Source organism: Pteropus medius, unplaced genomic scaffold, assembly GCF_902729225.1.
Source record: "Pteropus medius unplaced genomic scaffold, Ma_sr-lr_union100, whole genome shotgun sequence".
NCBI classification, from domain to species: domain Eukaryota; kingdom Metazoa; phylum Chordata; class Mammalia; order Chiroptera; family Pteropodidae; genus Pteropus; species Pteropus medius.
In genome coordinates, this window is record NW_024342471.1 from 5281317 (window position 1) to 5293905 (window position 12589).

At 51.1% G+C, this 12589-nt stretch overlaps 1 protein-coding gene across 5 annotated transcripts; it reads right to left on the reverse strand.

The window, feature by feature from the left end:
- Positions 1-532: 532 nt before the first annotated feature.
- Positions 533-12343, reverse strand: FAM110A (family with sequence similarity 110 member A). Of its 5 annotated transcripts, XR_005653028.1 has the most exons (5): positions 12076-12343; positions 5420-5545; positions 5135-5270; positions 4659-4769; positions 3747-4577 (listed from the first exon to the last, which is right to left on the reverse strand). XR_005653028.1 is itself a non-coding variant. In XM_039863957.1 (4 exons), the coding sequence occupies exon 4, from the start codon at positions 2009-2011 to the stop codon at positions 1124-1126; it is 888 nt and encodes a 295-aa protein (XP_039719891.1). In that variant the 5' UTR covers positions 2012-2108; positions 4659-4769; positions 5420-5545; positions 12076-12325; the 3' UTR covers positions 533-1123. The 5 variants fall into 5 exon arrangements, 4 of the variants coding, with proteins under 4 accessions (XP_039719891.1, XP_039719890.1, XP_039719889.1 ...); XM_039863957.1 differs by lacking the exons at positions 3747-4577; positions 5135-5270 and adding an exon at positions 533-2108 and having other exon boundaries at positions 12076-12325; XM_039863956.1 differs by lacking the exons at positions 3747-4577; positions 4659-4769 and adding an exon at positions 533-2108 and having other exon boundaries at positions 12076-12325.
- Between the last annotated feature and the right edge of the window lie 246 nt (positions 12344-12589).

The following is a 12589-nucleotide window of genomic DNA, read 5'->3' on the forward strand; positions in this document are numbered from 1 at the left end:
GTGCTGTCCAACCCATCCACTGAGGCCCAGAGAGGGAGACTGCCTTGTCCAGGGTCACCCTGACTTGGAGGCAAGTCCACTCATTTTGTGCTGTCCACCCCAAGTACCTCTTCCTCAAAGAACTCAGACTTCCAACACCCCACTCTATGGTCTATGTGACCTCAAGTTCAGGGTTTGCCCTCTCTGAGCTTCCTGCCCCCTTGGGAACTGGGCTAGGGGTTGGGGAGATCAGAACACTCATGATCAGGAGGGTCCAGTCTTTCCCCTGCAGTTCCCCTTCCTGACTCAGGGGAAAGGCCCCAGTCCCAGCTCTATCCCGACTCATTTGGTGACTGGACTCAGTTTCCTCCTCTATGAAAGAGGCCTACTGGTCTCCCAGAGGGGTTGTGAGGATCCCTCAGGCCAGAACAACCACTGTCCTCATGCCCCCACGAGATCCTCAGGTGAACAATTACTAGGTTTGGAAGGTCCCACCCCAAGACTTTTCCCATCTCTTTCCATTATGAACATAGAAGAGTCTGATGACCCAAGCCTTGAAAAACAAGCATTTGTGTTTATTAATCAAAGGGAGGTAAGTCAGAGAGAGCAGTGCAAACTCCTACCAGTCCCTCCAGTAGTCTACCCACCTAGGCCAGGCTGTCAAGACCTGGGAAGAACAGTGCATAGACCACTCTTCCCTTTCCCCACCCCAAGGTGAGTTCCCAGGGAACTAGGGCCCACTGGGTAAGGAAGAGGAAGTCAGCAAAGGACAGAGGCCAAAGAAGGAAGAAAGAAATAGAGCTACTGGGTAGACAGACCTGGTGAGATCCTTGGCCCTTCATTCTCAGTGGGGAGGGCCAAATACCCAAACCCATGAGAGGAACCAAGCAGAGGTACACTCATGCTGAAAAACCCCTACATATGAGGAGTAGGGAGTGGTTCAAGGTCAAGAGGCAACTCTCTCCAAGGTCAGTCCTTGCCAGATCCATCCTGGTCCAGCCTCTGAGGCTTTGCCTCCATACCAAGCTCACACAGGCAGTAGCCTCTAGTCTACCCCAAACCAGGGAATGGATGCAGGAGGGGCCGAGGGGCCAGTTGCTGAGGAGTGCTGAGTCCAGTGAGGAGTGCTGAGTCCAGTGAAGGACTAGCCCTCAGCCGCTGGGGTCTCCCGTGCTTGCCGCAACCCATACAGCCACTTGATCACACGGGCGTTGCGCTCCACCACGGACACACCATAGGGGATGCGCTCCCGGGCCCGCTCCTCAACAGTGGCAGAGCTGCGACGGGAACATTCCCCCTCGGAGCTGCCTGGCCCAGCACTGGGCCCTGCCAGGGACACGATGTCTGAGCTGGCCCGTGCCAGGTGGGCCACACCCAAGCCCCGTGCCTCCTCTGGGTCCAGGCCACAGAAGTTAAAAAATCGCTCCAAGTCAGCCGCTGCCCGTGAGAAACGCTCACTCAGGTCCGACTTGGAGCGTTGCAAACCAGAGGGCCGGGCAGGACTGGAGGCGGTAGCAATGCCTGGTGATGGGCAGGGCTGGGCAGGTGAGGCCGGTAGGGGACGGACATCCACTCGGCGGACTGCAGTTGTACTGGGCGGTGGGCGTGGAGGGGTGGCTGGGGAGGCCTGGAGAGCTCCCTCTGCCCGTCCAGTGGTACGGCTGGCCTCGGCAGGAGACACAGGACTATCACACAAGTCGATGAGGCTGCTAAGGATGTCCAGGTCCAGTTGGGGCCGTCGGCCAGGGCCAGGCAGGGCTCGACGGCTAGAAGTGAGCACTGTGCGGCGAGTCCCGGGGCTGAAGAGTGGCTGCTTGGACAGCAGGGGTTGCACAGGTTCCTGACGTGTGTTGGCCACATGCAGGCTCTTGACATACTTGGCCTTGTCTGCCTCCAGGCGCTCCACAGCACTAGGTTTCCGAGCTCCACCATCTGCTGGTCTCCGTAGCAGATAGCCCGGGACCTTGGTCCGCAAGCGGAAAGGTAGGGAAGGGGTGTCCCTGGCTCCAGGAGACAGTGTGTCCACAGGCATGGCTGTTACATACCCCAAAGGCTTCTGTATGAGGAGACTGGAGAAATGAGGAGACAGAGATCCAGGCAGAAAGTTGGCAGCTGGACGCAGGCAACGGCTGCAGGGGAGGAAAGAAAGAGAGGAGCTGAACACTCTCAGACAAAGGCTCAGCAAAGACTGGAAGAAGCTGAAGACGCCCTTCCTATTAAAAGTGAAGGCCACGCCCCTGATTCACAGGGAGCCAATCAGAAGGCAGAAAGCGCCAGCTGAAGGGCTTGTGGCTCTGCTCACATCCCCGCCCCTTCGAGGACCCAGCTCAGCTAAGGCAGAGAAAAAAAGGTGTCAAAGAAAGACACGAGCAGCCTGAGCGGAAGACCGGGCAAGGCACTTTAAAGGAAGCAAAGCGGGCTCCGAGCTGTGTGCTGGGCACCAGGTGGCTCAACTTCAGTGGGTCCTCTCAACAGCTCCACTTTACAGACGGGGAAACTGAAACCCAGGGAGGAAACAAACTTAATTAAGCTAATTTAGCAAGTTGGTAGCTCTGTTCCTTGCCTCCAAGCAAGGAGATGCTGGTACAGGGGTCTTAGGGTTAAGTGACTAAGAGAAAAAGCTCCAATTCCACTCTGATTGCCCACATGGAATCTGGTACCACCTCGATCCCTCATCCACCATGGCAGGAAGCTGCCCTGTGCCATCCACCCGTTTAGACATGCCAGGCCCCAGGCACAGCAGCACAGCTTTGTGGAGGAGGAGTGTAGAAAATCACCACCCCCACCCCAGTGGAGTCCAGACACCATCAGCTTCCAGTATGGGTCTCCTATGCCAGGCCCACAGTGATCCATGGATGCCTGTCACAGGGAAACATCAGCCCTCAGCTATGCTGCTCCGAGAGCAGCCGAAAACGCCCAAGATCACACAGCCTTGTTTGGGGGCATCCAGCAGACTCTGGATCTGCCAGAAGCCATAACATGGGATTGGGTGCCCATCTATCCACATGGTCACCAAGGCATCAGGGCCTGGTGCCCCAGGCACCAGGCCACCCCTGTCCTTTTCTCCAAGGAAGGGCTGGGGCCACAAAGTGCCCCTGCAAGTCTCCCTAGAGATGGGCCAGAAAAAATCCTGTAGACCAAGTCCTGAACTTTCTCATTTGTATTAACTGGGGAAGGAAGACTTCATCCCCAAGAGGACTTGTAGTACAGGCCATCTAGAGCTGTGTTGTCTAATTTAATAGCCACTAGCCACAAACTTAGCTTTAAATTCAAATTAAACAAAAACTTACAGTTCAGTTTCTGAATCACACTAGCCACATTTCAAGTGCTTGATAGCCACATTGAGGCTAGTGGTCACTAATATAGGCAGCACAGATTAGCGCATCTCCATCCATAAGCAGAAAGCTATCCTGGAGAGTCCCACCTAGAAATCTGGAATTCCAGTAGGGAGCATCTAGATTGGGGTAGGGAGGCAGAGATCTCTACTGTGTGCTAGACATTTGACACCATCCTCTCCTGTAATCTTCCAACAAGCCCTTGAGATGGATCCTTGTCCTCATTTTACAGGTGGAGAAACAGGCTCAGAGAAGTGACCAACCTAGGTCCCAGAGCAGATAAATAATTCACTCATCTACTATGTTTATAGTAGTTTTACTCTTTGTTGTTCCCATTCCTCTAAAATATCAGCTCCCCGGTGGGGGGGCGAGGGGGAGGTGTCTGGTTTGTTCACTGTATCTCAGTTTCAAGATATTGCTCTTAACACATAATAAGTATTCAATATATTTTTATTGATTTGAAATGCCTATGGGGGCCAAACGTGAATGGGCAGACCTGGGATAAATTGGAGAAGGGCACACCCAGCCTACTGCAGGCAATAGGTCCAAGGTAGTAAGTGTAGAATATTCTAGGAAGCTGCAAATCCAGAAGAGCAGGAAAACTCTAGATTCTTAAATGTTAGCATATTCAGTAATAATAATTTTAAAAACACTACATGTATGGGGCAAACAAAACATGTTTGCAAACATACCTGCCATACCCTCCCCTCCATCTATCTGGCCCCTAGCCCCAGTTTGAGACCTCTGCTGCAATGGCAAGTTGAGAACAGAAACTTGGGGGCTACTGGACAAGAGCCAGAGCTGCTCTAAAGGTAGAAGTGATGGAGGAGGTGGGAAAGGAAGGCAGCCCCATTCAGAGCCGACCCCCAGGAGACCTCAGGAGGGAAGGGTCTGGCAGGAAAGGCAGTCCTGCTGAGCCTTATCGAGGTAGCTAGACTCTGCCACACCCCCGGGGCCGCCGCCTCCCAAACCAGTCCAACCCGTTGACAGAGGTTGTTCCCTCCCAGGCACCATCCGGGGAAACTGAGAGGAAGAAGGTCAGATGGGCAGGGCCAGGGCAAAAGCCCCGCGCGCCCCCAGGTCGGGCCCCTAACCCCTCTGGCCCGACCTGCAGGTCCCAGGGTCTCCCGAGACAGATGTGAGGAGCGGTGCCGGGTTTTGGAGCCTCTGGCCCACCTGCCTGGGACTCGCCCACCCGCCCGCTGTGCGCCTTGTACAAGCAGCCGCGCCTCTTCCAGATTCCGTTTCCTTATCTGTGAAATGCTGTTAAAAATAGACCTCCCTGAGCCTCCAGGTCATCGAAAGGATGGAGAGAGAAAACAGGTCGAGGATATTCTTCAGCACCTGGCAAAAGGCAGCGCTCCATGAAAAGGGCTCCTTGTTTATCTTAGGACTTTGACACAACTCCGCAGACCGTGCCCCTGGCAGGGGTCTCTAAGCACTCTCCGGAAGGGTCTGTCTGAGCCGAGGCCGTGGACAAAAGAGGCACAGGAGAGAGGCTTAATCGGGTAGCTGATCTAAACAAGCTCCATTTCAAGGTGGACAAACGGAGGTGCGGCAGCTTCTGCGAGTTGAAATCAGGGTCCCAGTCCCCAGGTGGGATTCGTCCTCTCTGTCTTTGCAGCCTCTTTTCATCACCCAATGCCCCACCCATGAATTTCAAACGCTGCCCACAAATGGCCCCAAATGCGGGGGCCCTTTCCCGTTGGGCCTTTCTCTTTGGCATCCCGAGGGCCTGCAGTCCCACCTTGCCCCTCCCCACCGGCTTCCCTGGAGGCAGCTTCTGGAGGCTGAGAGGGAGTAAGGGCAGCTCGGATTACCGGTCTGCTTTCTGCCCTTCTCCACTTCGGGGCAATCTTGGGGACTCCCAAGCGCAGAGGAGGCCGCAAGCCTGGCGTTACGCTGTGTGATTTTGGCTGCTCGCCGCCCCTCTCTGAGCCCGCGTTGGCTTGGCCCCTAAATGAGGGGGCTGACAGCAATACTCATGCGGCCTCATCCAGGCTGGAAGGTGAGCCCCTACCCCGTCCCCGCCTCCCCGGGGAAGGAGGGGTGCCCAGGCCGCCCCCCAACCAGGCCAGGCGCCCCTGACCCGGGCCCTCACATACCTGGCCGCGCCCGCGCCGCTACGCTGAACTCCTCTGGCCCGGCCCACCTGGGGCTCAGGTAACACGCGTTTGCGTAATTTCCGGCGGCTGGCTGCAGGCAGGTGAACCCGCTGGCCCAGGTATTACCTGAAAAGAACGAAAATAAGGCAGCAGCCAGCACCCGAGCCCAGATGAGCTGGCAGTCGGCACAACAACGCCAAGACCCTGACCCAGCCGTCCTTACCGCGATCGCCCCACCCCCACCCCGCCGCCCCACCCCACGAAGCTCTTCCGCGAGACACGGCGGTTCCATTCCACAGCCGCACCCGCCACATCTGGTGCATGGAGTCCCCGTGGCCCACTCTGGCAAGTGCACCCATCTTGGAGATGGGAAAACTGAGTCCATGTCCCTCACAGGCACAATGACTACCAGTTAATGTTCACTGTGTCAGGCATGAGAAAGTGCTTTTCCTGGTATTAATTAATCCATTTTAATATTCCCAACGACCCCTATGAGGTAAGCTCTATTATTATCCCTTGACTAATGGAATATTGAGGCTAGGACAGGCTGAGTCAGTTAACCAAAGTCACCCTGAGGAATCCAAACTGAGCACTTTCCCTCCTAACCAAGCCTTAATGCCACTGCTTTCTAGCTGTGTGTCCCTGAGCAGCTTGCTGAACTTCTCTGGCTCTCTACTCTGTCAAGTGAAAAGCATCCTACCTTCCAGACCAGGTCAGTGTGAGTACTTAGGGCCTGAGAGTGCCTGTAGAAGCTTTGAGCAAGCTGTAAACATTAGTAACAACAGCAATAATAGTAATAATAATACCTACAATTTTTAAGTGCCAGGCTCTGTACTTATTGAAATCTCTGGACTCCCACCTCCAAGAGAGGAACTATTTAATCCCCATTTATGAGGAGAGAATTCCCAAGAGGATGCTGATTGTCTCCTCTGCCACCCCAACCCTTGGTATGTTACTTCAGGTGGCACATTTGATTAGGTCAGTTTCCACCAGGATCCTGAGGCCCAGAGAAGGAAGCACTCCCAGCTTTAGACCCTAGAGAGGCTGAAGAGGGCCCACTTCCATGTCAGTGTCTGGTGGGGGCTACATCAGGATTGGGATGGAGGGCATGAGGAAACAGGAAGTGACTCAGAACAGCTCTCTTCCCCTTGGGAGTGAGTCAACCTTGAGGCCTCCTCCAGGCCCTGGGGCCTGATTTTATGGGAATGAGGTAGGCTACAAGACCATCATTCTCCACAGTGGCCTGCTGGGTCCCCACCTGAGGCAACAATGGGCAGGGGTTGGGGGAACGGGGAGGGGGAGACTCTGTTAGGCACTAAGAGTAGTACAAGTAAAGCAACAATAACAATTTTCATAATAAAATAGGTAAGAACTCTTGAGTGCTTTCTTTGTACCTGGCATGTTCTAAGATCTTTATATATGTTAACTCATTTAACCCTCACACCCAACCTTTGAGGTAGGTACTACTATTATGCCTACTTTATAGTTGAGAAAACTGAGGCACAGAGAGTTGGGGCCACTTGCCAGAAGTCACACAGCTAATAAATGGCAGAGCCAAGATCTGAATACAGGCATAGGGCAGGGAGGGGAACATGGGATCAAGTTTCCAGTGTTGGGCTTTGGCCACTCACCAGGGGATTCCTCAGGAATCTACAGCCTCCTTTTCTTGACTCCAGAGGGAGATCAGCCAGATAGCACTCCCTGGCTATGGTTCTGGATCTCAGTTTCCTCAGTTACAAAATGGGGGCAATGATGGCAATATTTTCCCAACAGAAACCAGGTCTCACCATTGTGGCTCCCCAACACTTTAAAATAAAATCCAGACTCTCCACTCAGCCTTCAGACCCTCCAGGATCCAGCCCCTACCCTCCTCTCCCACCTCATCTCCAACCTTTTCTGTTCTAGCCACATAGCCCTCTCTGCTGTTCCTGAAACACCATCTGTCCTGCCTCAGGGCCTTTGTACTATCTGTTTCCTGCCTGGAACCCCTTCCCTCACCTCCTTCAGGTCTCATTTCAAATGTCACCTACTCAGAGAGGCCTCCCTGAATACTCTGAGGCTCCTGCCCACTATCTCACCAAATGTGTTCCCTTCCAAGCATTCATCACACCCTGTCATTTCAGATATTCACTTATCTGTCACTTGTTTCCTATCTCCCCACTGGGCTGGGAACTCGCGCTCTTCCATATTTTTTCCTCCAGGGACCAAACAAAAGAGGGGACACTACTGACCAAGTAGAAGGACTGGAATTAGGCCACCTCAAAAGCCAAGGCCCCTTAGCACCAAGCCTCCTCCCAACCCCTGATCCTGCCCCAGGACTTCCCCAACCTGCTCCACTCCTCCTCCAGCCTCAAGTCGCACCCCTCTAAGCTGGGCTCCAGCTACCTCCTGCTGAGCCCTGTTCTGTCTCCAAACCTCCAGATGCCACATCTAAACCTCTGTACACATTAGCACCTCTATGCCCTTTTCCACTCTATCTCCCTGGCCACCGCTGTAGCATGGACTGTGAAATTGACCTTGCTGGGTTCAAATCTCAGCTCCACCAGTGATCAGCTATGAGACCTTGAGTAAGATACTCAACTTCTCCATGCCTTGGTTTTCTCAACTGTAAAACAGGGTTCTTGACAGTGCCTCCCTCCCAGCATGAGGCCTATGCATGACAAATGCCACCAAAGTGTGAGCTGTGAAGTTCCGCTTCTCAGGGAACATTCAAGAGTCACTTGAATAGACATTTCTCCAAAGAAGATTTGCGAATGGAAAATAAGCACATGAAAAAATACTCAACATTACTAATCGTTAGGGACATATAAATCAAAACCACAATGAGATACCATGTCATTAAGATGGGCATTATCAAATAAATAAATAATAACAAGTGTTGGTGAGGGTATGGAAAAATTAGAACCCTTGTACCCTGTTGGGAATATAAAATGGTACAGCCACCATGGAAAGAGTATGGCAGTTATGCAAAAAAATTTTAATGGAATTACCATAAGATTCAGGAATTCCACTTCTGGGTATATACCCAAAATAACTGAAAGCAGGGACTTGACCAAATATTTGTATACCCATGTTCACAGTAGCATTATTCACAATAGCAAAAAGGTGGGAATAAACCAAGAGTCCATTAATGGATGAATAAGTGAATGTGGTACAAACATACAATGGAATATTATTGAGCCTTAAAGAAAGGAAATTCTGATACATGTTACAACATAAGCGAAGCTTGAAGGCATTATGCTAAGTGAAATAAGCGAGTCACAAAAGAACAAAAATTGTATGATTACACTTATATCAGATACCTAGCGTAGTCAAAGTCATAGAGACAGTAGACTTGTGGATACTAGGGGCTGGGGGAAGGGAGTATAGGGAGTTAGTGTTTCGTGGGTATGGAGTTTCCATTTGGGAAGATGAAAAAGTTCTAGAAAGAGATGGTGGTGATGGTTGTACAACAATGTGAATGTACTTAACATCATTGAACTGCACACTTAAAATGGTTAAAATAGTAATTTTATTTTATATACATTTTACCAAAAGCAAAAAGAAAAAGAGGGAGAATAGAGTCTGGAGCTAGACTCCATTGATTCGAATTCCAGCTCTAGGTGAACTTGTACAAGTTACTAAAGCTCTCTTGTCCTCGGTTTCCCTTTGTAAGTTGGAAATGATAATAGTGGTAACTACCTTACATCATAATATTGAGGAAATTAAATGAGTTCATACTTATAAAGTATTTAGCACACAGTGAGTGCTCAAGATGCGTTAGTGATTTTCATTCTTTGTTGAGAGGGCAGAAGGTATGGTTTCTGATGTTTATATAATTTTCAGGACATTCTACACCCTCACCCTCACTCCTTCCTTCCACCTGCTTCTCTCCTTCTATTTAGTATCCAGACTTGGGTAGAGACGGGGAGGCCCTCACCTGCCCCGGAGGAGGATCAGGAAGGCTCCAGCCAGTGGGGAGGGGGCTAGCCAGTAGGGTAGCCCCAGCTCGATTTCAACTCAGCTGTCCAGGTCAGAGACACCCAGCTGGGCATCCTTTAGGGACACACCAAGCCCCATGCTATTTCTGGAGTCTCCCTAGACTTGCCCTGGCCTGCCTGCCATCAGCCTTACCCAGAGTTAGCCCTGCCCAGGGTAGCCTTGCACAAACCTCAGGAAGGGAGAGGTAAGTAGGCTGCAGGAGGGATGTGAGGCAGACACCAAATAAACAACCTCTTATTTGGCCAAAGGAAGGCCCACCCCCACCAACTCAATTCTCTGGGCCTCCGTTTGCACCTGAGGTTGCAAAATAGGGACAAGGGGCTTGCAGTAGAGATTGTGAGAGATGCCACATGCAAAGCTTTAGGGTCTGGCACACAAGATGGGGAAGGTGGGGGTTGTGGGAGACCTACAACCAAGTCTACTTCCTGTCCTGGATTGCCCTCTGCTCAGGCCTGAGCTCACCATCATGGCTTCCTATCTTGGCCCAGAGATGTGAAGAAACTTGCCCAATGTAACATAGCAAGTCAGTTATAGATCGGACAGGGTAGTAGTCTTTTGATTAAATATATAATCTAATATATATATATATTATATATAATTATATATATAATCTAATATACATAATTTTTCTTTTTTGTAGTTTAAAGAGCTTTGTTAATGCAATAAACTAACTTTGTACATATTTTTTATGTATAAAAAAACGAGCGAGTGATTTCAGAACGTCGTAGGTCTCATTAGAGCTTGGTCTCCAAAAACCTGTTTGAAAAAAGCAACATGTTCTTCACAGTGTTCTCCTGGTGTGAAATTAGGGTTCCCTCACAAACGCTGGTTTTGCTGCTCAAAAAAACAGAATATGGTATAGAAAAGCATGTTATCTTCAGTCTGCTTCACAGCATCTAAAAATTTTTGTGCAGAAATGTTGTCATGGCCACCAATGCCCTGGATAAACCTTAAGGCAGCTAATTTTTCAACCAGGTGATATTTGCATATGGCTCAAAATTCAAGAGTTATAAACAGAATGAAGTAAAAATAAACTTCCCACTCTTGTTCCTTGCCACCCAGTTCCCCTCCCTGCAGGCACCACTGTAACCAGACAGTTGTGGGTTTTATCAGGGAGATTTTAGGCAGATACAAGCAACATATGCTTCCTAGTTTTTATACATAAGGCAAAATGATTGTGTTGTTTTCACCTTACTCTTTTTATTCAATAATACATGTTGTTCTCAATAACATGTCATTAATATATTATTAATTGTAATATGTTACTAATATATTTAATAATATATGCTATTGACTAATATATGTTGTGCCACCTCAGTATATAAAGAGCTCATCGGCTCCTACTAAGTAACTACTGGTGGGGACTGGGCTCCACAGAGGCCATATGAGTTGATCTTCCACCAGCAGAACACACTGCAAATGGTCAATAAATGTCAACTTTAGTTAATTCAATTACAGATGGTTTTGGAGCCCCTCAATTTTACACTGGAGGTGAATACCACATCTTAGCCCCTCCTTGTGTCACATTCCAGTTGGGGAAGATAATAAACTCATAAGAAGTAAAATATACTGATGGGGTAAATGCTACTGAGAAAAACAAAATAGACAAGGGAGAGGGCAAGGCATATGAAGTCAGTAAATATTTGTTGAAAGAATGAAAGAAAGAGTTGTTTTCTTTCTGAGTTCCCAGAGCTCCTCTCCCCAGAGCCAGGAGGCGGATTCCCAGGAAAGAAGATAAGTAACTCCCCTTGAAGAAATCCAAGATTCTCAGATGCTATGGATTCTGAGTGTCTAGGATTCTAAGAGTGAAGCCAGACTGACTGGGAGCCAACCCCAGCAGTGCCAAGTCTGACTGTGTGATTTGGGGCAAGGGTCTTATCTTCTTAGAATCTCAATTTCCCCACCAACAGAAGGAAACCAACAAGAGAAAGTTGAGGGGTTGGAGGGAAGAAGGAGCCATCAGCAGGAGGCAGGGCCTGGTCTAGGTCAGATGCTCCACCAGGAGGATTCCCCATCCCACCAGCAACTCCCGTCTCTTGTGGCTTCCGCTGAAGGGCTGCCTCTATTCTTTCCCCCAACCTGGGCCAGATTCTCAAAAGTCCAACAGCGACTCCAGGAATCAGAGCACCTGTTGCCCACCTGGCATCTAGCCCAGAAATGTCAGTCCAGCCCGATCCCCCGAGAGCGGCCCTCTGAGAGAGACAGCACTGCAATTCAGAACCCCGTAGTCAGAAGGACTCCAAATGAGCTCTGAGTCCAACTCTTAGCATTCTGAAGAAGAGAGGACAGAGGCAGAAAGGGCACCAGGAGGGCGGTGTCGGGGAGGGGGAGAACGGAGGTGATCCAGCCAAGGCTCCATGGGCCATGTCCCTGCTGCTGGGAGGCTGAAAAAGTGACTACCAGTTGCCTAACTAAGCCTCTAAGGCAAATCTAGATCTACCTAGATTAGAGACCGCGAGGTGGAGCAGAAAGGCTTGAATTGGATTTTCTGTCAGACCTCGCCAGGCTGACACTTGCCTCTCAGATCTCAGCATTCTCATCTGTGACATGTAGTAACACCGCCTCCTCAGAGGTACGACCGTGGAGGACGCACACCGCAGGCGGTCGATTAACATACCCCTCATCGCCCTCCCACCCAGACCAGGGCTCGCGCCCCAGACCAGCCGCGCCCTCACCTGGAGCCTGCTAGGCCAGTCCTGGTTCCTCCGCTGCGGGTCTTGGAGAGGCTGACAGCTCTGACCCGAGCAAGGAATGGCCGCGCCCAACGCCACTCGGGGGGCTCAGCCCCACGTAAGAACCCGCAGAGACATTTTCAGAGCTGCCCTCCGCACCCGAGTTGAGCGGGGGTATCTGACTGTCCCAAGGCCTCCACCGGAGTGAAGGTCCCGGGGCAAAGAGGAAGGGGAAGTGGGCATGCACTTCCCCCCCGTCATTGGGATGGTTTGCCCCGGACATCCTGATTGGTTCCTCGCTTCCGTTCGAATGCCGCGCCGCCCGGGTTGCCAGGCGACCGTTTAGCTTTGGTTCCGCAGGTGAGCGCAGCGGATGGACGCCGCTGTTTGGCCGCCTCGCTCTGTCCCGCCCCGCCCCGCCCCTTCGCGCAGGCCTCCTGTTCTTGCGGAGACCGCTTTAGTCCCGGTGCCCAGTTTAGTCAGCCAGGACTTTTCTCTCAGTCCCCAGCTGGTGAGC